The 26,548-nt window shown below is 42.0% G+C and overlaps 1 protein-coding gene across 8 annotated transcripts in view; it reads right to left on the bottom strand.

Moving 5' to 3' along the window:
- CCNY (cyclin Y) overlaps positions 1-26,548 on the bottom strand; it is a 331,884-nt gene that overhangs the window by 37,692 nt on the left and 267,644 nt on the right. For all 8 annotated transcript variants that reach the window (XM_033222418.1, XM_033223581.1, XM_033225995.1 and 5 more), the window contains 4 exons: positions 21,936-22,036; positions 6,098-6,133; positions 2,085-2,142; positions 1,873-1,992 (listed from right to left, as the gene is read on the bottom strand). In XM_033222418.1, the coding sequence (XP_033078309.1) occupies positions 1,873-1,992; positions 2,085-2,142; positions 6,098-6,133; positions 21,936-22,036 (315 nt within the window). The remainder of the gene's footprint in view (positions 1-1,872; positions 1,993-2,084; positions 2,143-6,097; positions 6,134-21,935; positions 22,037-26,548) is intronic.

Here is a 26,548-nt window from a genome sequence, read left to right on the forward strand (position 1 = left end):
GAAGGCCTCCGAGGCTGCTCCTCTCCAGCTGCAACCAACAAGACCCCCATGCAAACTGGCATCCTGGCCAACACCAGTCTATTTATCATAGGACAAATGAAGATTTCAATAGTTATAATTATTCACAAGAAAAGTGCCAGTCCTACACTACTCCAAAGAAATGAACTCATCAGCCGTGTCATCTTTGGTGAGTGATGCAGAGGGCAGCGAGGGATGCCTGTTAGATGTTCTCTCAAGGCAGACAGTGGGTGAGCTGTGGGGTTTAAATGCTGGCCCTGTCCTCCACAGGACATGAACATCCTTCAAGCTAAATAATAACCCCGACCAGGAGGGCACTATCATTCACAGCCAGGCCATATTTTTCTCAGGAATTAAAGGTAGAAAAAATCCCCACCCCCTTCCATCTACAGCAACTTCAAAATAAACCCTTCCTCATGGCATGTAGTCCAGTACTAATTTTATCTATGGTTTCATCTGCTTTTCTTACTTGTCTTTTCCCTTCACTCAATTTCCCTACATAAAAATCTCAACCCTGTTGCCCTGTTGTGTGTTTTGGTTAGAACTTGAAATCCCTTTGAGGAACAAAGCTGGGCAATACATACATTTCTCAATTATGACACAGGAACCTGCAATCATTCCTAATCATCTAATGATTATTTGATTTTTCTATTATCCTTCAGGCTGCGAGTTCAATGAGAAGAATGAACAAATGGATGAACAGATGAATGAATGAGCAAACAAGCCAACAGGGTTTCTGTTCAGTTAGCCTCAGAGCACACAGCTCTTCATGTGGCAGAGACACAAAGAGTCCTTCGGTCGCCTGTAAGGCTTCCACTAGACAACTGTCTCTTCTCAGAAACTACAGGAAATGGTATTCTGATCTCCAGGATAGCTCATGCACAGGTAAACCTAATTTCTCATCTAAGTTACACACAATGTAAAAGGTCAGTGACAAAAAGGGTTCCACTGTTAAATCTATTTTCCAAGTGAGATTTGACCTAAATAGTGTATAACATTTTAAGAATCCAAGAATACTTTTTCTTTTGAGACAGGGTCTCACTCTGCCCCTCAGTCTGGAGTGCAGTGGCATGATCACGGCTCACTGCAGCCTGACCTCCTGGGCTTAAGTGATCCTTTCACCTCAGCCTCCCAAGTAGCTGGGACCACAGGCACGTACCACCATGCCCAGCTGACTTTTAAGTTTTGTACAGTCGGGGTTTCACTATGTTGTCCAGACCGATCTCAAACTCCTGGGCTCAAGCGATCCTCCCGCCTTGGCCTCCTAAAGTGCTGAAATTACTGATGTGAGCCATGGAGCCCAGCCATAAAAATAATTTTTTATTTTTTCTTGAGTCTTAAAATATACATTACCTCCATACTGTCTCTGAATATCCTGCAGACATATTTACTCAAAAGTCACAGAACAGAAGCTAAGAATATACACACTCCTTCCTAGACAAGTGCTCATGTAAGATGAATGTTTATTCATCATATCTTACTAATATTATTACAATCTTTGTAGGGAATCAACACCAGGAAACCTAGACGTTTATAGGGAGTACCTTGGCCATTTGATCACTCCCTTAGTCCTACTGTTTTACTTACCTGCATTTTTAATTTCAGCATTTATTGGATTTGAATGTGATTTCACAAATGACTTTAGGTGGGGGCTACGGAACAATCTTCACACCCTCTTCTGGGATATCTAGCCTCTATTCTCCCAGGAGAATGACAACACTGAAGCTTATGCCACAGTGTCCACAGGGTAACCTGGTGAGGATTCCCTGCTCAAACCCCACTCCGCTGAGTGACAGGAATGGGCCCTGAACCACCCCGGCTGGGGATGGGTGTGGCCATCCTGAGGGCACTTACCAGCGTGACGATGGCACATTCAGCCGTCAGCTGAGCAGCACTGAACAGTGTCCGAACGAACCGGTAAATCTGCTTCTGCTCTGGGTTGTGTTTGTCATAATCTGGTGGCACTTCGGATTTCTGGGGAAGAAACTATTTTCAGATGACTGCTCTCCCGATCAGAGCAAAAAATAATTAAATCATCTCATGAAACACAAGGAGGAGGAGATTACCGAAAGAGGGTGAAGGTTTTCATCAAAAATATCTAAGAGCATCCTTCCATCTGGGTCCCTGGTAGGGAAAACAATAGAAAATGAAACTTACTTTCTGCAAGAATGTCATTCAAATAAAACAAAAATACATTTTAATTCAACGACTTTTTTTTTTGATACGGAGTCTCACTCTGTGGTCCAGGCTGGAGTGCAGCAGTGCCACCTCAGCTCACTGCAACCTCCACCTCCTGGGTTCAAGCGATTCTCCTGCCTTAGCCTTCCAAGTAGCTAGGATTACAGGTGCCTGCCACCATGCCCGGCTAATTTTTTTTTTTGTATTTTTAGTAGAGACAAGGTTTCACTATGTTGGCCAGGCTGGTCTCGAAGTCCTGACCTCAAGAGACCTACCTGCTTTGGCCTCTCAAAGTTCTGGGATTACAGGTGTGAGCCACTGTACCCAGTCAATTCGACTATTTCAGGAAACACAAGTCAGTGCTAAATTGTTATTCATGAATAATGATTTTTCTTGGGTGCAATACTTAATCACTTTTGATTAAAATAGCCCAAAGAAATAAACGTTATAAACCACACTTAGCTAAATTAAGTAAAAATTTAATTTTAATGCTCTGAGTTTTCAAATGAACCAAACCTAGGCAAATGACTTAAATTTGACATCTTATTTCCAAGCAAAGGTTGATGGATCTGCTTAAGCCATTACCATATTGTGGGTGATAGGAAAGAAGTGCCAGGGTAAGAATGAATACTCAATGTATCCTAGAGATCAGTCTTATTATTCACAACATGTAACGTCATTACTTCATTAAGTTTCACAATTTTACACTGAAAAACAAGAGGTGACAGATAAAAAGTCTTTAGTCAATAACCTGTAAGTGAATAGTTGGCTATTAACAGGCTGGTACGTGCACAGAACCACTTAACGAGGTAGCTTTCACTGTGAACACAGTGCCATGGGCCGCTGGGCTTTGTGGGGACCCTCTGTACCTCACCAGTGACAGCTCTGCTTTCATCTGTTACATGAAATTTAAGTTTTGCCTAAAAAATTTTCTGTAAAAAACCAAACTTGGAAACAACAACTTTTGGCTAACTGCGTGTAATTTCCATAGTCTGTGCTTCAGTGTCAGGCTTCAGAACTTCAGAAAGCTATAGACCTGTCCCTAACATACACTCATCATTGCAAACATTACAATATCTGCTTTAGAAATTTAACATCTGTGTAAAAATAAAAGAGAAAGAGCTTAACAAAACAGCTCAATTTTCATTCCTACATTTGCACAACAGCAATTATTATTATTATTTTTTGAGACGGAATCTCGCTCTGTCACCAGGCTGGAGTGCAGTGGCGCAATCTCAGCTCACTGCAATCTCCACCTCCCAGGTTCAAGCGATTCTCCTACCTCAGTCTCCTTGTAGAGGCTGCCTCAATATCCCCTGTAGCTGGGATTATGAGTGCATGCCACCACGCCCAGCCGATTTTTGTACTTTTAGTAGAGACGGAGTTTCACCACGTTGGCCAGGATGGTCTCCATCTTCAGATCTTGTGATCCGCTTGCCTCGGCCTCCCAAAGTGCTGGCATTACAGGCACGAGCCACCGCGCTCGGTCACAGCAATTATTTTTAAAGCTCTGGGCATTCACACCTGTGCTCATTTACATTTGCCTGTATGAACACAGGCAGCAGAGACACAGATCAATCCAAACGAAAGAAAGGTTCAACCCAGCAGGGAGTCTGTGAGCAAAAAGCAGCTTCTGGGTGCACGTGGCTACACTCTGACACCAACCCTGGCTACAAAGAATCTGCGGATTCCCTCATTTTATTTACTGAGTTTTCAAATAAACCAAATCTTGAATCTCTATGAGGCATTCAAGATGCTACACAAGAGACAGAGCCTGGCCCAGGACCCCATTCCTCAGCAGTTGAGACCCATTCAATTTTGCTGAAGAACGAGGGACCCTGAAAGCATCCAGTACTCTAGAGAAACATTCGCCTGAAGTAATTTTTAAAATGAGAACAGAGTCTAAAAATACAAATGAGAGTTAAGAGCTCAAGCTAAGAAGACTCAGGAAAGGGAATTCTGGAGAATCCTCTGAGAAGCAGACTGTTTCCTTATTTGCACTAAAAGCTATGTGTCCCAGCTGAACAGCACCACACCACCTTTATCAAGCTAACAGGTCTACCACCAGCACCAAAGGCCAGCCTAGCATGACAGCGAGGAGCAGGCGTGCAGACGGGCATGCCTCCTCATATCTAGAGACATGCAGGTGGCAATCTGTATATTAATCATGCTTGTTTACAATGCTCAATTTTTCAGTTAGACTTTCTCTACTTCCACTCACTTACTTTTGGTGCAATTTATCACCATTAATCTAGGAGAGCAATATGATTAGTAGTCTTGAGTGCTAGACTGCATTCATTTCCCAATTCCCCAATTTACTAGTTGTATCATCTTAGTCAAATTAATCTCTCTGTGCCTCTAATTTCTTTATCTGTAAAATGAAGATACCAGCATCACCTTAAGGAGTTGTTATTAAAGCATGTAAAGAACTGACCAGAGGAGTCAGAGTAGGCACTTCACAAAGCCAACTCTTACTATTATCAGCTCTGGCTACATTCACTTCAGGATCCATCATAGTTTAAGTACTAAGAAATAAGAGATTCTAATGCAAAATTGTCTTGAAAGCACAACTGAGCTTCATCAGTGGAATTATACTGTTTCTTAAGCTTTACAGATTTAAAAAGTTTGAACTAGTATAGAAATAGGCAACAAAATCTACACTTTCATTGATAACATTACTCTAATTCAAGATTTAGGGTTCCGAAGTTGTATTGTTTAGTAAGTTCTTAAATCCAAAATTCTCAAGCACCATAAAGAACCATGAATCACAATTACAGTATGGAAATAGATGATCACAGAGAATTCCTTTCTAGGTGTCTCCTTCTGGATATTCGTGTTTTCTCCAATACTGTTCATTAGAAGCTGTCATCCAACCTCCCTTGCACTGACTAACCACGCTTTGTAAACAGATACAAGGTGTGGGGCTCCCACCAGCTGAGCTCTGCACTTAGCATGTGGTGGCTCTGCTTGTTCCCAAACTACTTCACACCAGCTGCACCCAGCAGACTCATGTAACATACATGACTGTCACATTATGCATGAAATATGACTACCATGAGAGTGGCTATGTCCTCATGAAAACTAAGGAGGATGCTTTGGAAAAGATCCGATAAAAGGAAATCACTAAAAATAAATTTGCTGTAGATTAGGTGTGGTCAAAACTGGAAAGATTTTATACTCATCTGTTATGCAAATGACCTCAAGCTTTCTCACTACTGACAAAAAAAACTTGGAAAGGATGAATTAATTATAGCTGTGGCTTATGAAAGAAAGAAATTTTGGTTCTCCAATCAATGTCCTGTGCTTGAAGCAAATGTCTTGAAGCTGCATTTTTAAAAAATTGGCAAATGAATGTATTCTTACATGTTTTATGTTGAAATAAAATGTATAAGGTAGATTTTTTTTTCATTCCGTTTTAACTGACTTTTAAAATTAACCAACTATTGCCAGATACACTTACATCAGAGAGGGCTTCTACATTAAAATAGTTTATGCCTGCTAAATTTACACCAAAATTGCCTTTAGTGAATTCAAACTATAAATTAAACATTTTTTCATGTTAAAGTTGCACCCAGTGAACTTTTAAAATGACATTTTACAAAAGACAGAATGTTTAAATAAATTTTACAGAAAATAAAGAACAAAAAGGAAGCCAAACATCGTTGAGAAGCTTTGTCTGTTTTGCTGGTTTCAACCACACTCATTTGGTTTCCTCTGATTCGAAAGCAGTTCAGCACTTACCTGGGAAGTTTTAGTAAATTATACTACCTTTAGAAATTCTATGAAAATATGAGTTAAGAATGTATAATTCAAAGGTTTAGGCAACTAAAATATGAAAAAAATAGGAGCAACATAATAGAAGATAATGTATGATGCTTTTAGCACACAACCATCCACATACCTGTTTTTGATGTGATAATATATTGCAAGAGCGACACTGTGAAAATAAAATGCAGAGGTTCAGTGTCCATGAGCATATTCAAGACCTTACACATTACCTGGCCACAGTCTGAACATAAATATTTAAACAGAAGTCAAAGCCTAACAATCTTTCTGAACGGTCTCATTTCATTCACAATACTGATCAGGAAAATGTCCTCTTCTGAGTAAATCAATCTGGCACTCATTCCCAGGAATAATATTACATCTCTTCTAGAAACAAAAGAACTTCAAGTGATAGTTAGAAGCAAACTGCTCTTTCTATTCAGAGATTTTCAGCTTTTCTCACTTGTATTTAAAAAAAAAAAACATTATGTAAAACATTGGTGGTATAAAGAAAACACCTTTAGAAATCTCTAACTCATAACCTACTAGTTTAGAAAATTCATGGTTTCTTTATAACTACCAGAAAAATGTGAATGTCACCCAAGAAGTTTGCTATTTTTCCCTTAATAACCTCTGGGCAATCTGCTCAAGTTATTCAATCATTTGCTGAAATGGTACTGTAACTTTTATTTGCAGCACTACTTAAAATTTTATTTTACATTTTAAAAGGTCTGAATTTAATGAACAACAACATTCCCTTTCTCTGAACTTCTTTTCTAAAATAATTTTTTTTCTGACAAGAAAATACATTCATTATAGAAATTTTGGAGAACATATTTAGAAAATACAACTATTAGCTTAAGATATATAGATTTCTATAAATTATGTGAGGAGACAGGTTTGCATCCTACTTTTAACTTTTGTCATGTTAACATTTTTTTATCATTAAAAACATGATTTTAAATGGCTGATTATATTCCTTCATATGGTTGTCGAAAACTTAACTATTCCCCACTACTGAACATTTAGGTTGTTTCTAATACTTTGCAATTATAATTAACACCATAATGAACATCCCAATATTTGTGCAATATATAACTATATTATTTCCATAAGGATACATCCTATAATTGGAATCACTTGACCTCAAGTCATTAACAATGATAAGGCTCTCAACACATATTGCCAAACATCTTTGCAGAAAGTCTACACCAGTGGACTCCCCAGCAGCGTCCGTTTTGACTCGCACTCACTGACACTGACCTGAATCTTTTGACCAAGTGGTCTCCCAACTGGACAGCTGAAAAAAAAAAAAAGTTTTTCTTTTTCTACCTGGGTTTCTTTAAACTTCTATCAAGTTGGCAGGGTTATTCATGTTCTGGACAATTTTTTAAAATTTCCTCTTTGAAAATCTGTCTAGATACTTCCACTATTTTTGTTTTACAGTAAAATTTATTCAGGAGGCCAAAAATTATTTTTAAGCTTCTAAGAACATAGGTAACTGTTTGCAGCAGACAGTGTTCTGATCCTCTCAGGGTACTGACTTGGCCCAAACATTTCCGCTTACTCAGCCACAATGGCTTAGAGACATGAGCATGCACCTTGGATTCCAAAGCACTCAGATGTTCCCCGTGACTTAACATGACAGTAGCTAATCTCACTCTATTATTCTAAACCTCTCTCTTTCCAGAGCTCTTCATTTAAATGACTTCGGCCTAGTGTTGAAAGTACTCATGAGCAAATAGGTGCTAACACATCCTTTTTATTCTAACATCTTGAAAAGCATTGAAGCTGACGAAGAACTGTAATTGGAGTAAAAGAGCTTCAGAATTTATAAAAAGTAATAAGGTTTTCAAAGTGTTTTCACATATGGTTTTTTTTTTTTTTTTTTTTCTTTTTTATTATACTTTAAGTTCTAGGGTACATGTGCATGACGTTTATATCATGTATAACTCCCCAATGCAATGAGATCACTTGGACTCGGGAAGGGGAACATCACACACTGGGGCCTATCATGGGGAGGGGGGAGGAGGGAGGGATTGCATTGGGGAGTTTTCACATATGTTAATAGTCCTGTAAGAAAAAAATAGATATTATTGATTCTATTTTATACATGGGAAAAACTAAGGTTCAGACGGTAGCTGTCAGGATTTCTGGCTTGTATAATAAGACTGTGTGCCCTTCCGTTTTGACCATGTAGCCTCTGGGAAAGGGAGGAATTAAGTTTTATTCATTTACTAGTCATGCTGTGATGACTGTTCTTCTAATCTAATGTTACATTTCAATGAAATGTTTCACATGATTAATGTCTTTGAGAAAGATGATGTTCCTGCTTCCCCTGTGAGGGAGCATACAGCAGTAGAAATATCACTAGACTGAAGCCACATCAACCTGGGTTCTGAACCTGACTCCTTCCTCTTTATTAGTGCTAATTCACCTCTCAGAGCTTTCATTTCCTCATTTATAAAATTAGAACAATACAACCCACATCGTGGAGTTGTAATTATGATCAAATAAAAAAAGTATATAAAAGCATGATCTTACATTAACTTTTACAAGAAAAGTTACTATTATTGTTTTTTTTTGAGTGCTTAACAAGCCAATTTTAATTTAAAAATTTTTAAATGTAATATGCATTAAAATTAACATTTTGGTATATAGTTTATTAATTTTAACACACAGATTGAAATAACTACTCCCACAATCAGAATATGGAATTAGAATCACCAACCTGATTCCTCCTATCCCCACCCTGGTAATTACTGATCTGTTGCCACTGCTGTGGTTTTTCCTATTTCCAGAATGTCATATAAATTCATTCATTTATTAAAGACTTTTGAAAACTGGATTTTAAACTTAACATAAAGCTTTCAAAATTTGTCCATGTTATTGTGTATATCAATTCCCCATTCTTTTATGTTGCTGAATATATTCCACTTTATTTTTGAACTATAGTTTTTTATTTATTTATTTATTTTTATTATACTTTAAGTTCTAGGGTACATATGCATAACGTGCAGGTTTGTTACATATGTATACTTGTGCCATGTTGGTGTGCTGCACCCATCAACTCGTCAGCACCCATCAATTCATCATTTATATTAGGTATAACTCCCAATGCAATCCCCCCCGCCCCCACATGATAGGCCCTGGTGTGTGATGTTCCCCTTCCCGAGTCCAAGTGATCTCATTGTTCAGTTCCCACCTATGAGTGAGAACATGCGGTGTTTGGTTTTCTCTTCTTGTGATAGTTTGCTAAGAATGATGGTTTCCAGCTGCATCCATGTCCCTACAAAGGACACAAACTCATCCTTTTTATGGCTGCATAGTATTCCATGGTGTATATGTGCCACATTTTCTTAATACAGTCTGTCATTGATGGACATTTGGGTTGATTCCAAGTCTTTGCTATTGTGAATAGTGCCGCAATAAACATACGTGTGCATGTGTCTTTATACCAACATGATTTATAATCCTTTGGGTATATACCCAGTACTGGGATGGCTGGGGCATACGGTACATCTAGTTCTCGACCCTTGAGGAATCGCCATACTGTTTTCCATAATGGTTGAACTAGTTTACAATCCCACCAACAGTGTAACAGTGTTCCTATTTCTCCACATCCTCTCCAGCACGTGTTGTTTCCTGACTTTTTAATGATTGCCATTCTAACTGGTGTGAGATGGTATCTCATTGTGGTTTTGATTTGCATTTCTCTGATGGCGAGTGATCATGAGCATTTTTTCATGTGTCTGTTGGCTGTATGAATGTCTTCTTTTGAGAAATGTCTGTTCATATCCTTTGCCCACTTTTTGATGGGGTTGTTTGCTTTTTTCCTGTATATTTGTTTGATGTCTTTGTAGATTCTGGATATTAGCCCTTTGTCGGATGAGTAGATTGCAAAAAATTTCTCCCATTCTGTAGGTTGCCTGTTCACTCTGATGGTAGTTTCTTTTGCTGTGCAGAAGCTCTTTAGTTTAATTAGATCCCATTTGTCAATTTTGGCTTTTGCTGCCGTTGCTTTTGGTGTTTTAGACATGAAGTCCTTGCCCATGCCTATGTCCTGAATGGTACTACCTAGAATTTCTTCTAGGGTTTTTATGGTATTAGGTCTAACATTTAAGTCTCTAATCCATCTTGAATTAATCTTCGGATAAGGAGTAAGGAAAGGATCCAGTTTCAGCTTTCTACTTATGGCTAGCCAATTTTGCCAGCACCATTTATTAAATAGGGAATCCTTTCCCCATTTCTTGTTTCTCTCAGGTTTGTCAAAGATCAGATGGCTGTAGATGTGTGGTATTATTTCTGAGGACTCTGTTCTGTTCCATTGGTCTATTTCTCTGTTGTGGTACCAGTACCATGCTGTTTTGGTTACTGTAGCCTTGTAGTATAGTTTGAAGTCAGGTAGCGTGACGCCTCCAGCTTTGTCCTTTTGACTTAGGATTGTCTTGGAAATGCGGGCTCTTTTTTGGTTCCATATGAACTTTAAAGCAGTTTTTTCCAATTCTGTGAAGAAACTCATTGGTAGCTTGATGGGGATGGCACTGAATCTATAAATAACCTTGGGCAGTATGGCCATTTTCACAATATTGATTCTTCCTATCCATGAGCATGGTATGTTCTTCCATTTGTTTGTGTCCTCTTTGATTTCACTGAGCAGTGGTTTGTAGTTCTCCTTGAAGAGGTCCTTTACATCCCTTGTAAGCTGGATTCCTAGGTATTTTATTCTCTTTGAAGCAATTGTGAATGGAAGTTCATTCATGATTTGGCTCTCTGTTTGTCTGTTACTGGTGTATAAGAATGCTTGTGATTTTTGCACATTAATTTTGTATCCTGAGACTTTGCTGAAGTTGCTTATCAGCTTAAGGAGATTTTGGGCTGAGACAATGGGGTTTTCTAAATATACAATCATGTCATCTGCAAACAGGGACAATTTGACTTCTTCTTTTCCTAACTGGATACCCTTGATTTCTTTCTCTTGCCTGATTGCCCTAGCCAGAACTTCCAACACTATGTATAATAGGAGTGGTGAGAGAGGGCATCTCTGTCTTGTGCCACTTTTCAAAGGGAATTTTTCCAGTTTTTGTCCATTCAGTATGATATTAGCTGTGGGTTTGTCATAAATAGCTCTTATTATTTTGAGGTACGTTCCATCAATACCGAATTTATTGAGCGTTTTTAGCATGAAGGGCTGCTGAATTTTGTCAAAAGCCTTTTCTGCATCTATTGAGATAATCATGTGGTTCTTGTCTTTGGTTCTGTTTATATGCTGGATTACGTTTATTGATTTGCGAATGTTGAACCAGCCTTGCATCCCAGGGATGAAGCCCACTTGATCATGGTGGATAAGCTTTTTGATGTGCTGCTGAATCCGGTTTGCCAGTATTTTATTGAGGATTTTTGCATCGATGTTCATCAGGGATATTGGTCTAAAATTCTCTTTTTTTGTTGTGTCTCTGCCAGGCTTTGGTATCAGGATGATGTTGGCCTCATAAAATGAGTTAGGGAGGATTCCCTCTTTTTCTATTGATTGGAATCGTTTCAGAAGGAATGGTACCAGTTCCTCCTTGTACCTCTGGTACAATTCAGCTGTGAATCCATCTGGGTCCTGGACTTTTTATGGTTGGTAGGCTATTAATTATTGCCTCAGTTTCAGAGCCTGCTATTGGTCTCTTCAGGGATTCAACTTCTTCCTGGTTTAGTCTTGGAAGAGTGTAAGTGTCCAGGAAATTATCCATTTCCTCTAGATTTTCTAGTTGATTTGCGTAGAGGTGTTTATAGTCTTCTCTGATGGTAGTTTGTATTTCTGTGGGGTCAGTGGTGATATCCCCTTTATCATTTTTTATTGCGTCTATTTGATTCCTCTCTCTTTTCTTCTTTATTAGTCTTGCTAGCGGTCTGTCAATTTTGCTGATCTTTTCAAAAAACCAACTCCTGGATTCATTGATTTTTTGGAGGGTTTTTTGTGTCTCTATCTCCTTCAGTTCTGCTCTGATCTTAGTTATTTCTTGGCTTCTGCTAGCTTTTGAATGTGTTTGCTCTTGCCTCTCTAGTTCTTTTAATTGTGATGTTAAAGAGTGTCAATTTTAGATCTTTCCTGCTTTCTCTTGTGGGCATTTAGTGCTATAAATTTCCCTCTACACACTGCTTTAAATGTGTCCCAGAGATTCTGGTATGTTGTATCTTTGTTCTCATTGCTTTCAAAGAACATCTTTATTTCTGCCTTCATTTCGTTATGTACCCAGTAGTCATTCAGGAGCAGGTCGTTCAGTTTCCATGTAGTTGAGCGGTTTTGATTGAGTTTCTTAGTCCTGAGTTCTAGTTTGATTGCACTGTATTATAATTTCTGTTCTTTTACATTTGCTGAGGAGTGCTTTACTTCCATTTATGTGGTCAATTTTGGAATAAGTGCGATGTGGTGCTGAGAAGAATGTATATTCTGTTGATTTGGGGTGGAGAGTTCTATAGATGTCTATTAGGTCCGCTTGGTGCAGAGATGAGTTCAATTCCTGGATATCCTTGTTAACTTTCTGTCTCGTTGATCTAATGTTGACAGTGGAGTGTTGAAGTCTCCCATTATTATTGTATGGGAGTCTAAGTCTCTTTGTAAGTCTCTAAGGACTTGCTTCATGAATCTGGGTGCTCCTGTATTGGGTGCATATATATTTAGGAGAGTTAGCTCTTCCTGTCGAATTGATCCCTTTACCATTATGTAATGGCCTTCTTTGTCTCTTTTGATCTTTGATGGTTTAAAGTCTGTTTTATCAGAGACTAGGATTGCAAACCCTGCTTTTTTTTTTGTTCTCCATTTGCTTGGTAGATCTTCCTCCATCCCTTTATTTTGAGCCTATGTATGTCTCTGCACGTGAGATGGGTCTCCTGAATACAGCAGACTGATGGGTCTTGACTCTTGATCCAGTTTGCCAGTTTGTCTGTGTCTTTTAATTGGAGCATTTAGTCCACTTACATTTAAAGTTAATATTGTTATGTGTGACCTTGTTCCAGCCATTATGATATTAACCGGTTATTTTGCTCGTTAGTTGATGCAGTTTCTTCCTAGCCTCGATGGTCTTTACATTTTGGCATGTTTTTGCAATGGCTGGTACCGGTTGTTCCTTTCCATGTTTAGGGCTTCCTTCAGGGTCTCTTGTAAGGCAGGCCTGGTGGTGACAAAATCTCTAAGCATTTGCTTATCTGTAAAGGATTTTATTTCTCCTTCACTTATGAAACTTAGTTTGGCTGGATATGAAATTCTGGGTTTAAAATTCTTTTCTTTAAGAATGTTGAATATTGGCCCCGACTCTCTTCTGGCTTGTAGAGTTTCTGCCGAGAGATCTGCTGTTAGTCTGATGGGCTTCCCTTTGTGGGTAACCCGACCTTTCTCTCTGGCTGCCCTTAATATTCTTTCCTTCATTTCAACTTTGATGAATCTGGAAATTATGTGTCTTGGAGTTGCTCTTCTGGAGGAGTATCTTTGTGGTGTTCTCTGTATTTCCTGAATTTGAATGTTGGCCTGCCCTACTAGGTTGGGGAAGTTCTCCTGGGTGATATCCTGAAGAGTGTTTTCCAAGTTGGTTCCATTTTCCCCCTCACTTTCAGGCACCCCAATCAGACGTAGATTTGGTCTTTTTACATAATCCCATACTTCTTGCAGGCTTTGTTCATTTCTTTTTCTTCTTTTTTCTTTTGGTTTCTCTTCTCGCTTCATTTCATTCATTTGATCCTCAATCGCTGATACTCTTTCTTCCCGTTGATCGAGTCGGTTACTGAAGCTTGTGCATTTGTCATGTATTTCTCGTGTCATGGTTTTCATCTCTGTCATTTCGTTTATGACCTTCTCTGCATTAATTAGTCTAGCTGTCAATTCTTCCACTCTTTTTTCAAGATTTTTAGTTTCTTTGCGCTGGGTACGTAATTCCTCCTTTAGCTCTGAGAAGTTTGATGGACTGAAGCCTCCTTCTCTCATCTCGTCAAAGTCATTCTCTGACCAGCTTTGATCCATTGCTGATGATGGGCTGCGCTCCTTTGCAGGGGGAGATGCGCTCTTATTTTTTGAATTTCCAGCTTTTCTGCCCTGCTTCTTCCCCATCTTTGTGGTTTTATCTGTCTCTGGTCTTTGATGATGGTGACGTACTGATGGCGTTTTGGTATAGGTGTCCTTCCTGTTTGATAGTTTTCCTTCTGACAGTCAGGACCCTCAGCTGTAGGTCTGTTGGAGATTGCTTGAGGTCCACTCCAGACCCTGTTTGCCTGGGTATCAGCAGCAGAGGTTGCCGAAGATAGAATATTGCTGAACAGTGAGTGTACCTGTCTGATTCTTACTTTGGAAGTTTCCTCTCAGGGGTGTACTCCGCCCTGTGAGGTGTGGGGTGTCAGACTTCCCCTAGTGGGGGATGTCTTCCAGTTAGGCTACTCAGGGGTCAGGGACCCACTTGAGCAGGCAGTCTGTCCCTTCTCAGATCTCAACCTCCGTGTTGGGAGATCCACTGCTCTCTTCAGAGCTGTCAGAGTCGTTTGTGTCTGCAAAGGTTTCTGCTGCTTTTGTTGTTGTTGTTGTTGTTAACTGTGCCATGTCCCCAGAGGTGGAGTCTACAGAGACAGGCAGGTTTCCTTGAGCTGCTGTGAGCTCCACCCAGTTCAAGCTTCCCAGCGGCTTTGTTTACCTACTTAAGCCTCAGCAATGGCGGGCGCCCCTCCCCCAGCCTCGCTGCTGCCTTGTGGTTAGATCGCAGACTGCTGTGCTAGCAATGAGGGAGGCTTCGTGGGCGTGGGACCCTCCCGGCCAGGTGTGGGATATATTCTCCTGGTGTGCCGGTTTGCTTAAAGCGCAGTATTGGGGTAGGAGTTACCCGATTTTCCAGGTGTTGTGTGTCTCAGTTCCCCTGGCTAGGAAAAGGGATTCCCTTCCCCCTTGCGCCTCCCAGGTGAGGTGATGCCTCGTCCTGCTTCAGCTCTCACTGCTCGGGCTGCAGTAACTGACCAGCACCGATTGTCCGGCACTCCCTAGTGAGATGACCCCAGTACCTCAGTTGAAAATGCAGAAATCACCGGTCTTCTGTGTCGCTCACGCTGGGAGTTGGAGACTGGAGCTGTTCCTATTTGGCCATCTTGCTCTGCCCTCAAGTTACTATTATTGTTATTCCCCTAGTGTCTGGCTTCTGCTGAACGGGTGAGAACCTTCAGGGCCCCAAGATTACTATCTCCCAAGCTAAAGTCAAGATTGGATATTATCATGGCCTAAGACCTCCAGGAAAAGTAGAGCCACTCTGTAGGCCAATTTCCATTCAAGGTTATATCCCAGGAAGTGAGACCACCAGGCTGAGGGTTCCAGTACGGTACAGCTCCATGGACTAGTTTAGCAGTCACCTGGAAGGAAGTGACTGCCCAAAGAGGCTGTCAGCTGACAACTGAATGAGGCCCAGGCTTGCAGCTTCACCCTACACAGTCTCTCTTGCCAAACCTAAGGCTGGAATTACCCCAAAAACGGATCTCTGTGCCACTGTGCCCCCTTTTAATTAGGCAGTACGATGGCCTGAGACAGTGGGCCAAGTAGAAATGAAGGTGCTTTCATATCTTAGTGGCTCTAGAACGGTCTGTAATATTTCAACTGTTTGCAGCTGTGTCTTTTGTCAAATATGGCTGTTGGAAAAACCAGCCTCACCCGACTAGACCATGTCCAGGACTTTATGGTGTCCCCTGGTTCCTGGACTTTCTGTTCATTGACAACCTATCCTCTGGGAATTGTAGGTGTTTTAGAACCTTTTAGGTAGCCTTTTTTAAAAGACTCAAACCTGTGTAAGTCAGTGACATATTATCTATACAATGTTTTAGGCAATATGCAAGGCATTCACCAAACAGCCAAGTCTCTGGTCATCAAGCCAAGGCCGTAGTGGGGCTCTGTGAGCACCCCTAGAGGAAAGCCTGAAGGGTTCACTTGGGGCCTCTCTGGTGAAAGCAAACATGTCCTAGGACTCTGGGTCTAAGGGTATGTTCAAGAAAGATTTGTTGTAGGACAGTCTTTCATATTCCTAAACAAACAGTTAGTCTTTTGGGGCTAACATTTGGGACCGCAGCATGTGTGGCCAGAGTTACCTTAGTTTTTGGTAATCAACCATCATCCTTCAGGTGCTGTTACATTTTTGCATCAGCCACACACAGCTGTTGTATGGGTTCTGTGTAGGATGCACAATCCTCACTCTCTTTCGTTTTTGAGTAGCTGCTGTTATCTTTCTGAGTCTTCCTGAGAGATGTGTATCTATAGAATCTATCTTGGGTGGGGTCATATACTGGCTGTCATCTGGCCTCCCCCTGGAGTGTGGCTCTTATTACCCTTGCCCAGAGATGGAATTTGTCTGCGTTCCTCTAAAGGCAGCTCCCAGGAGACTGTCTCTCCCTAAAATGTGTTTTGGGACTGAGTTGCAGACCCACAGTGGGTAAGTGGAGCATGTCTAATTTGTAACAGGAGGTGTGCTCATCTCACAAAGGCAGGTGGATGGATCTCTGGATCCATATCTATGAGTCAGGGGCCCAGAAACTGTGAGGATCAGCAGGCATGGAGTACGCTCAGCCCTGGAGCCACCAGAGTCAAAACTATGTTTCGAGGGAACCAATGAATGGCACCACATTGAGGAGAACTTTGCTTTCTTGTCAGTGTAGAGGCTGCAGTGCTCACCACCTTCTGTCCTTGGGTTTTTTTCTGGAGGCAGTGTCCAGGGTTTAGGATTAACCCTAGTGGTGAACTGGTGGCTCTGGCTTTGGGGGTTTTTTAAAGTCTAAGGAGAATTGTACCGGGTTGTCTATTTTGTTTTTGGACCTGTCTTTAGAAGGTCTTGTCAAATTTGGCTCCTTGACACCCGTTTTGTTGGATCTCCCTTTTTTTCTGGTCTCTTTTCAGGTTCCCCTGTTTTTGCAGCACTTCTCACCTTAGCTGTGCCAGTCATTGTTTCTACTTCCCCCATTTCAGCCATGAAGCCCCATCCAAGAGACATAAGGTGGGAAACAGTGTCCTTCCATCCAGGTGGGGCAGTCTTGAGGGGCTTACCGTGCATGCTGGCAGTGAACGGGGTGCCATCCGGCCCCTGGAAAGCAGGGGCATAGACCGCCACCCTCAGTGTCAATCTGTGCTACAAAGCCTGTACCTTGTTTATAGGGTTCTATGGTGAAGGACCCCCAGGCATATCTCCTTTGCAGGGCGAGAATGATCCTGTCTCTCAGGGAACAGCCCAGGAGCCAAGAAGGTGCTGTCTGATGGAGGAGGGCTATGACATTGCTAATCTTTTCTGCCTCACCTCCAGACAGAACCACCCATTGCTGTCTATCCTACCAGACAAGTGCCTAAGGCCTCCTTTAGTTTCTGCCCAGAGTGGCTAACCAGATCAATTAGCCCTGGTGAGCCACAGAGTTAACTGGCTCTTACCACCCTTATCAAATACAAGTTAACCAGGCCAGAGAGTGGTCAAGGCACTCGGATTTTCAGTTAGGACACAGAAAGAACTCAGGGGACCTGGGGGACCCTGAGTGCCCAGCTTCAGAGGCTTGGTCAGCTCGGCCAAGTCCTCAGAAAATGGTGCAGTTTCACCAAGGAAGGGCCGGAGCCCTAACAGACAACAGAACATTTGGACTATAGGGTTTGCTCAGCAGCTTTTGCCACTTAGCTGGGGAGGAAGTAAATGCTATTTTCTTGCACAAGAAAACAAAATGGATTTGTGACTTTTGGCACTGCATTTGTCTTACTTCTTACCCAGGGCTAAATTAGCAACGTACATGACAATCCTAAAACCTCTGAAGGGCAAGAAGGGGTGGGTTCTAGCAGCACAGAGGGGCTGAGCCATAGATAGGGCTGTGATGGGCATTAGCTCTTCCCCGGCCCTGGAGGCCAAGGACCCTGATGGTGCGGCCAAGTACGCAAAGGGGCTCCCCAGCACCCTCCACTCTTTTCTTTGATCATCATCTTATGCTTGTCAGAGGATCTGGTGGGGAGGGTTTGGCTGCAGAGGCACAAAGTGTGGCTGACAAACTCTAAATTCATACCACAGCTGTTGACATTTAGGGGAAAAATAGGAAAATCAAGTTCTCAAAATAAAAAATTATGTCTACAGAAAGAGTGAGCACTGAAAGAATACCCAACCTTTTTATAGCTTTTCCTTCACTGTTAGATTAGCACTCAACCCTCCACCCAATCCCCAACTAGAATCTGCAAATATGTTTATTTCTGACAATCCCCACTTTACCGGTGGATTATCTTCCAAAAATCAGCTTATAAATCACTGTTTACAACCTAGGGCATTCTTCTCATAGTTACAACTTTGTAACTGGATTTCAGGAAGCAACTCTGGCCCACAAATGCTCACTTATGCCCACAATGAAGTTGAACTACAATATTAATGATTGTGTTATCAGTTTTAATGTCTGGAGTAGGATGCAAGAGGACCTGGGGTTAACAGGAGGCAGAGAAAGCAAAAAAGAAAATAGGAGTTTTCTTTGGACAGGAGTAGGGCAAGATTTAGGCAAAATTTTATAATGGGATGGCATGTGGATTTCACAACTTCCTATCTTTTTCACTCCTCTTCCTTCTGAGTATCCCTTTCCTCTCATATTGTCAACACCCCTAGCTAAAGAACTCAACTGGACCTGCTAACGTCTCTATATTTTTTGCCTCTTTACCTACAGGAAGTGTGAGATGCTGGTTATTTCCAGGGAAGGATTCTGATGGCACTACTTCAGTTGGGTCCCACCCTGCCCAGCTCCCAGTGTGCATTTTAAAAAGAGGATACTTTCGGCTGGGCATCGTGGCTCATGCCTATAATCCCAGCACTTTGGGAGGCCAAGGTGGGTGGATTGCTTGAGCCCAGGAATTCAAGACCAGCCTAGGCAACACTGTGAAACAAATGTCTCTACAAAAAATACAAAAATTAGCTGGGCGTGGTAGTGTGTGCTTGTAATCCCAGCTACTTGGGAGGCTAAGGCGGGAGGATCTCTTGGGCGTGGGGGGTGGAGTTACAGTGAGCTGAGATCACGCCACTGCACTCCAGCCTGGGGATAGAGATCCTGTCTCAGAAAAAAGAAAAAGGCAGAGGCAGAGGCAGGAGAGGCAGGGGGGGGGGGGGGAGAGGGAGGGGGAGGGGGGAGAGAGGGAGAGGGAGGAGAGGGAAGGAGGAGAGGGAGGGAGGAGAGGGAGGGGGGAGAGGGAGGAGAGGGAGAGGGGGGAGAGGGAGGGGGGAGAGGGAGGAGAGGGAGAGGGGGGAGAGGGAGGGGGGAGAGGGAGAAGGGGAGAGGGAGGGGGGAGAGGGAGAGGGGGGAGAGGGAGAGGGGGGAGAGGGAGAGGGGAAAGGAAAGGAAAGGAAAGGGGAAAGGGGAAAGGAAGAAAAAGAAGATACTTTTTAAAGCAACTGAATTACAGACTGAAGGAGTTTCAAATGTGTGCAGTGCAGAGACCATGTGTTCGGGTCAGGGAAGCCCAGTATCTACACTGAAATCTCATAGCTAGCTAGCTTGTTCCTGCTCTTCAGCTTCTCTGTTCTCTACATTCTAACCCACAGTTCATTTAGAAGTGGCAGGGGGACATTGTTAGGGGAGGGGAGGGCAGCTATCCACTTCCATCTGGGGTCCTCAACCTTGGCTGCCTGTGAGACTCTCCTGGGGAGGTTTAAAAATCCAGATACTCACAGTATGCCTCAGCCAGATCCAATCAAGATCTGTCAGGAGACCTCAATCGTCAGTGTGGTTTTAAACTCCCAGGTGACTCCTAGGTGCAGCCAGGGCAGGAACCAGTGATTTACACAGACAACACATTTCTTTTTTTTTTTTTTTGAGACGGAGTCTCGCTCTGTCACCTGGACTGGAGTGCACTGGCCGGATCTCAGCTCACTGCAAGCTCCGCCTCCCAGGTTTACGCCATTCTCCTGCCTCAGCCTCCCACGTAGCTGGGACTACAGGTGCCCGCCACCTCGCCCGGCTAGTTTTTGTATTTTTAGTAGAGACAAGGTTTCACCGTGTTAGCCAGGATGGTCTTGATCTCCTGACCTCGTGATCCACCCGTCTCGGCCTCCCAAAGCACTGGGATTACAGGCGTGAGCCACCGCGCCCGGCCCAGACAATACATTTCTAACTTAGAAGGTAAAAAGTTAGTGGAGTTATGCCAGGATGGCTTCAATAAAAAGTGCAAGGGTAGAAAGCATGAACAAAAATCAAAAATACATTGTAAGTAATCTACATTTAAAATACTTTAAAATTCTGGTCTTTTAATGTAAATATGTAAAAATATTTCGAATACCCCACATTTAACTACCAAAATCATTTTTTACAAAGATTTCCTGAATTATCAGTGCTACCCCCACTCCCACCCATCCAATCTTATCACTCTCAGACCCCACAACCAACCAGCTTAGCTGTCAGGTGCCTCCTAGACTTGACCAATGAACTATCAAATTGTCACACAGTTCTCTCACCAGGCTAGTAAGTGTCTGTATCACAGCCAGTGGCAATTTTAAGTGGTCCAAGGATGAAAGTGTTGAGCAACTAAGACAGAGCCACTTGTGAACCCCAAGAGCCCCCATGGCCCCAGGATAGGAAACTGTGCCACTCTGCCCTGGCTTCCAACGAGAGGAGTCCAGGACTAAAGGGAAATTAGCAGCTTCTGTTCTGGGCTTCTCAGAGATTGAGCAGAGGCCAACAGTCATGTGGCACACAGATCTTCAGGGCTTTCCACTTCTCTCCGCAAGTCCTAGTAACTTAATATGGAAAACACTTCCAAAGGTACTGCACATCCCATTTCCCCTCAGTAAACCACAGCCCAAGGGTAAACGTGGCTCAGGCAAGGGCACACATGGTAGAGCTAAGATAGAGCTCTGTGAGTGCTGCCGGTGTGAGTTTATGCCCACTAGTCACTTCCCGTGCACTCTGGTGCTGAGGAAGTAAGGGAAGAGGCTGCATAGCCATTTAGATCCTGGAAGCAGGAACCTGAGAGGTGTGGTACCAACAGGCAGCCTCCACCCAAGCGGCCTTCTCCTCCACCTTTTGCCTGGAGCAGACACTGACCACAGATGGTTACAGTCCTCACTGCCTAACTGATCATCACCTGTGGTCATACTCAGAGCAGGGCTTCTAAGCCTGAAAACCTAGCCCACTGAAATGGACGAATACTCCTTATTTAAAATTTAAACACTTATTTCATATGCTGACATGTATTGTGAAATGTGTGCTTTCTTAAACAAGTATAGGGATAAAATTCAGATTTTTTAGAACAGAGCTGCTGACCACAGGCCCAAGCACATCAGGTTCTCTCTAGTCCCTGCGAAGGGTCATTATTACCATAATGCTAGTGGTACAACAAAGGAAAATCCAGTGTTCCCTCCCTCTTTAAAGTATGGAAACTGAAGCCCCATAAGGGAAAAAACTTTATCCCAAGACTCCCTTTTTCTCCCTCTCTTGTAAACTCCATTTAAAAATATGGAATTAAAGGCCCCCAGAAAGGGTCCCACCCATGTCCTCCCTGTTGGTGAGAGCCATCATCAGAACTCAGATCTCCAGAACCCAGGCAAGTGCACCTTCACCAGGCCAAGCAGGCTTTCTACTGGAGCCCTGGGTCTTCAACTGGGAACGTAGGAGTCTTGTTTTATTTAGAAGGTAAAAAGTTAGTGGAGTTATGCCAGGATGGCTTCAATAAAAAGTGCAAGGGTAGAAAGCATGAACAAAAATCAAAAATACATTTTAAGTAATCTACATTTAAAATATTTTAAAATTCTGATCTTTTAATGTAAATATGTAAAAATATTTCGAATACCCCACATTTAACTACCAAAATCATTTTTTACAAAGATTTCCTGAATTATCAGGGCTACCCCCACTCCCACCCATCCAATCTTATCACTCTCAGACCCCACAACCAACCAGCTTAGCTGTCAGGTTAAGGAACAGAAAAAGCATTCAGTTAAGTTTAAAAAAACAAAGAAAGAAAAAACCATCCATATACCCACCATTTAATTGTATACTTGAGGTTTGGTTGACTGACTGTGCTATCATCTAGGAAAATGGTGGAGCAGGAACTGTATTTCCTTGCTATTTGTCCTGGAGGATGCTAGAAAACAACAGCAACAAGATTAACATCACCCCCTTAACTTGAGATAAGACCACAGAGGAAAAATGTCTTAGCAAGAAAATGTCAACATTACCACCAAGAACAGTACAAAAACACTTTATTCATAAAATGAACTTCCTTGCTCTTCCATATATAAAAGTCACCAGGACCATGCCTAGTCCCTAACTTCCTGCATCAGGAGAACAGTAAACTCTTGCAATCAAGCATCAAAAAGTATGTTTCAGAGTCCACAAAAATCACCTGCCCCATGGCTTGTATGAAACATGGGATCTACTACACTAACAAAAGCCTGCAATTTAGATGGTGGCCTGGTTTTATGCATAAGATCAAGACAAGTGTCCACTGCACCCACTTTCCTTACTCTTGAAATACAGTTGATTTAGGGGCCATGGAAAATGCAACCAATGTTAATTTAGAATCTCCTGATTAATCTGCTTGAATTTCAGCAGGTAAAGTTATAATGAAAAAATACTGCTTTGTTAAGGACAAAATAAGTTTTAAAGGGGAAGATTATCTGATACTTTTGAAAATACAACCATGAATGACCTTTAGGTAGTTCTTTGTGTGGTCTTTTTTTTTTTTTTTTTTTTTTTGAGACGGAGTCTCGCTCAGTCACCCAGGCTGGAGTGCAGTGGCCCGATCTCAGCTCACTGCAAGCTCCGCCTCCCGGGTTTACGCCATTCTCCTGCCTCAGCTTCCCACGTAGCTGGGACTACAGGCGCCCGCCACATCGCCCGGCTAGTTTTTTAATATTTTTTAGTAGAGACAGGGTTTCACTGTGTTAGCCAGGATGGACTCAATCTCCTGACCTCGTGATCCGCCCGTCTCGGCCTCCCAAAGTGCTGGGATTACAGGCTTGAGCCACCGCGCCCGGCCTCTTTGTGTGGTCTTATGACAGGTTCTTTCATAATTGTACAAGTGCTGGGCTCTTTGGAGAACTTTAGAACAGAATTTCTTCTAGAAGGTACTGGTGAAGTAAATAGAATTTATAGCACACACTGATAACAGCTAGCTGAACACTAAATAGATTTCTGGCAACAATCGGGCAATATGATAAGTACACATCAATCTGGATAGCTTCTGATCAAAAGCAAACTAGAAAAAAAATTAAACTATGCAAACAAGTTTCCATGTGCCTGATGCTATGTTGAATGTCTGAGTGTCATTTTCAGCAACAAAAAAACCAACAATTCCTTGGGGATCCCAATATCGTATGCCTGACCTGGCTGCCTGCAACATACCCTGGTATACACAGTTCACGAATTTAGTAAAGGAAGCCTCAATGTTAGAGACCAAATGCCCTGTTCAGTATCTTAAAGTTTATTTCCTATTTAATAAGATTTCCTCTTATTAAAGTAAGGAAAATGTAATAAAGTAAGGAAAATGTGAGGCAGCCTGAGAAATATATAAACAACGTTATAAACAGAATCTCTTCTCAAAACTAGATAAATGATACTAGTTACTTCTTTGGGGTTCCAATTTCTTAAATCACAGACAGCACTGCACTGCTGAAGCATCCTGACCCTCGGAGCCCCAGTCTCACATCAACAGCACATGGGTCAGAAGGAAAGAACCACAACCAGGAAATTCAGACGCTAAGGCCTCTCCCCAGGGTTCTTTCCTTAGGCTTACACTCTCAAGTGCCTGTATGGAGACAGGGCATAGAGAACGTTTGTGAAATTCAAGTCTCAAGTCAAATGTCAGTTTTCACATGGCATTTAACATCTATTAAATGAATCACATTTCATTAAGACAATCCAGACATTAAAACAATTCTCTTCCTCTTTTTAAACTCTTGTAGCAATCACATGTAAGTCATAAAAGACATACTAAAGCCTCAGACTCTAATAGCAGCTATTACTATAGGTAATAAACTAAAAATGCTTAGGGAATTTTTCCTACAGATGTAAAATCTACTACAAACAAAAATCTGTCTTTAACACAGACACTATATTTAACATTAAAAGCCAGTAATTACATTTTTTCTGGTGTTAATAAATTTTTAGAGATATGGGATAACTTTAGAAATCCTAACAACGAAGGAAAAGGACAATAATATTTCATTTGTGTTTCTTGTGGGGTTTCAATTGTTTCCTCTGATGCAAACTCCTTCCCGATTAAAATGTAACAGGGCTCGCAAAGAATAAATGGTTTCCCTAAGAAAATATAAGCCATGAAGTCAGGGAAAGAAGAGTGATACACGGGGTCATGGGACCTCTCAGGATACAGAGAATATCCCATCATAATCTAGGAAGTAACCTTTGTAAGTTAATGGGCAGGACACCCCTCTGTGTGCACCATCCCTAAGGTTCAGAGAGTTAACTCAAAGCCAGCCACACAAAGGGACCCTGCCCTGGCCTGAGGACTGTCCTAGGTGCAGGTCTGAGCATCCCAGAACTAAGGGCTGATCTGCCATAGCCCTCAACCCCAGGGGGATGCCAAGCCAGCTTTTAAACTATTTAATAACTTTGAAACTGAATAAAAGTCCCAAGTGTTGAGTTATAAAGGTTTTAGTTTCAGAGTATCTCAACACTCTAAAGACCATTTAGGCACTAAGTCATTTGTTGACTGTCAGGACTACAAGACTCACAGAATGTGAACTTCGCTTAATCTGAACCCCACATCACTAAAAAGCTGAAATAGCTGTAATCCTTCCACCAGAAACGCTTTTGACCCCAGGGTTGTCGCTGGTTTTTGTTGTTGTTGTTGTTGTCGTTGTTGTTGTTGTTGTTGTTGTTGAACTGGTTCTCTCAGGGTGTGGTGGAGGAAAGTACAACACCTCCTGCTGTGTGGTACTATCCAACAACTGACTGATGCTTGGCCTCTGGACGCGGCAGAGGCACATCACTCAGAACAGGGCACTCTAATTCGATAGTTTTCATAAGCACACGTGTCAGGTAGTTCTCAATGTTACACAAAATGTTTTTGTTAATGTATTGCTCCATGATTCTGAAAACACTAGTATGCTTGTACATGTGTGTGCGCGTGCACACACAGACCCTGCTACTTAGGTACCCATCTTTGCTAGTAAATGACACGGCAAAGTGATGTGCTGGAGAAAGAGCAGGGCACGACTCTTAGTAGTCAATCTGACTTGGACATAGCTAGCTGTGTGGCCTGGGCAAGTTACCTGGCCTCCTCTTTGTCCCTCAGTTTTCTTAGCTGTAAAACAGAGATGAAAATGACAGACCCTACCTCATGGGTCTATCAGAAGGAGTGCACGAGTTAGTATTTGTAAAGCACCTTGAGCAGGGCGAGCATGTGGAAAGCACCTGTCGGTAATCGTTAAGTAGAAACTGCATTAAACAGGTCAACAAAGCAACAGGGATGTTCTTTATGCCTAATGCTTACAACATTTTGGAAAAACATAAAAGGAAATGCCTAAGGCAATGTTTTACTTGCAAACGATGGACATCATCCTATAGACAACTTAGAAAGATTGTCCCAAAAACAGCAAGTGTCTTAGCGAGAGCGCAGATACTATAGAGTCAACCACGAACTGCTTAGAAGAGGAGCCTGATGAGTGAGAAGTCCAATTATGAGTTATTCTAAAGAAATAAAATTTATATCTTTGAAATAATGTGAACCTTACAGATTAAGTTACGAATATGCAGAATAATCAAATTTTAGAGCTAGACTGAAGCAAGTTCATTTAGTCCACGTATTCACACAATGTCTACAGTACAAAATGTGATTTACATCAAGGTCCACTAATATATGAAAATTGCTGAATGACATATTTAAGAAGATTTTATTGAAGAGTTATCATGTGTCCCAAATAATGAGATTATCCCCTTAGATAATTCCAATACTGATGTATGACAGATATAAAGATACATGGATATGCACATGTACATGCACACACAAACATACAATCAAAGTGCAGGATGAAAAGATGGAGGAAGCAGAGATAAGACTTCCACTGGACCTTCCACAATGACCCCAATCTTTCTCCCAACTATTTCAACTGCTCCCACCCGCGACACCTCCTCAAACCCTCCACCCATCACCATGCTGAGCTCCCCACAGGGAGTCTGAGTCACAGAACCCAGAGGCCACCAGACAGCATCCCCTCACTTTCTTGCCTCTTCTTCCTTGGCAAATCGGTCATACCTCCCTCTACCTGGAGTAGAAGCCCTAACTCTCTTCAGTCCAGAACTAATTAATACCTTGGCTTCTTCAAAATGTCTTTCCGAACTGGCTCAACCTCCACACTTCCTCCCCATTCACAAAAATCTCTAAGTCTGCTATGCAGATGGGTCCTCTGCAGTCCTCCTACCAATCTGATATTTGAACTGAAGTTTTTTTCTTTCTGGGGTTTCCTCCTTGCTTTCTCCCATCTTTCCGGCCACTCAGTCTCAGTCCCTTTGCGGACTCTGCTTCTCTGAATTTCCTTAGATGTGATGATCTTTTCGTCTTCCTCTAAACACTTTCCCAGGGGACTCTCACCCACTCTCATTAATTCAACTTCCTTCTGCCCTGTGTTGAGTC

Source organism: Trachypithecus francoisi, unplaced genomic scaffold (assembly GCF_009764315.1).
Source record: "Trachypithecus francoisi isolate TF-2019V2 unplaced genomic scaffold, Tfra_2.0 Contig00025, whole genome shotgun sequence".
Taxonomy (NCBI): Eukaryota; Metazoa; Chordata; class Mammalia; order Primates; family Cercopithecidae; genus Trachypithecus; species Trachypithecus francoisi.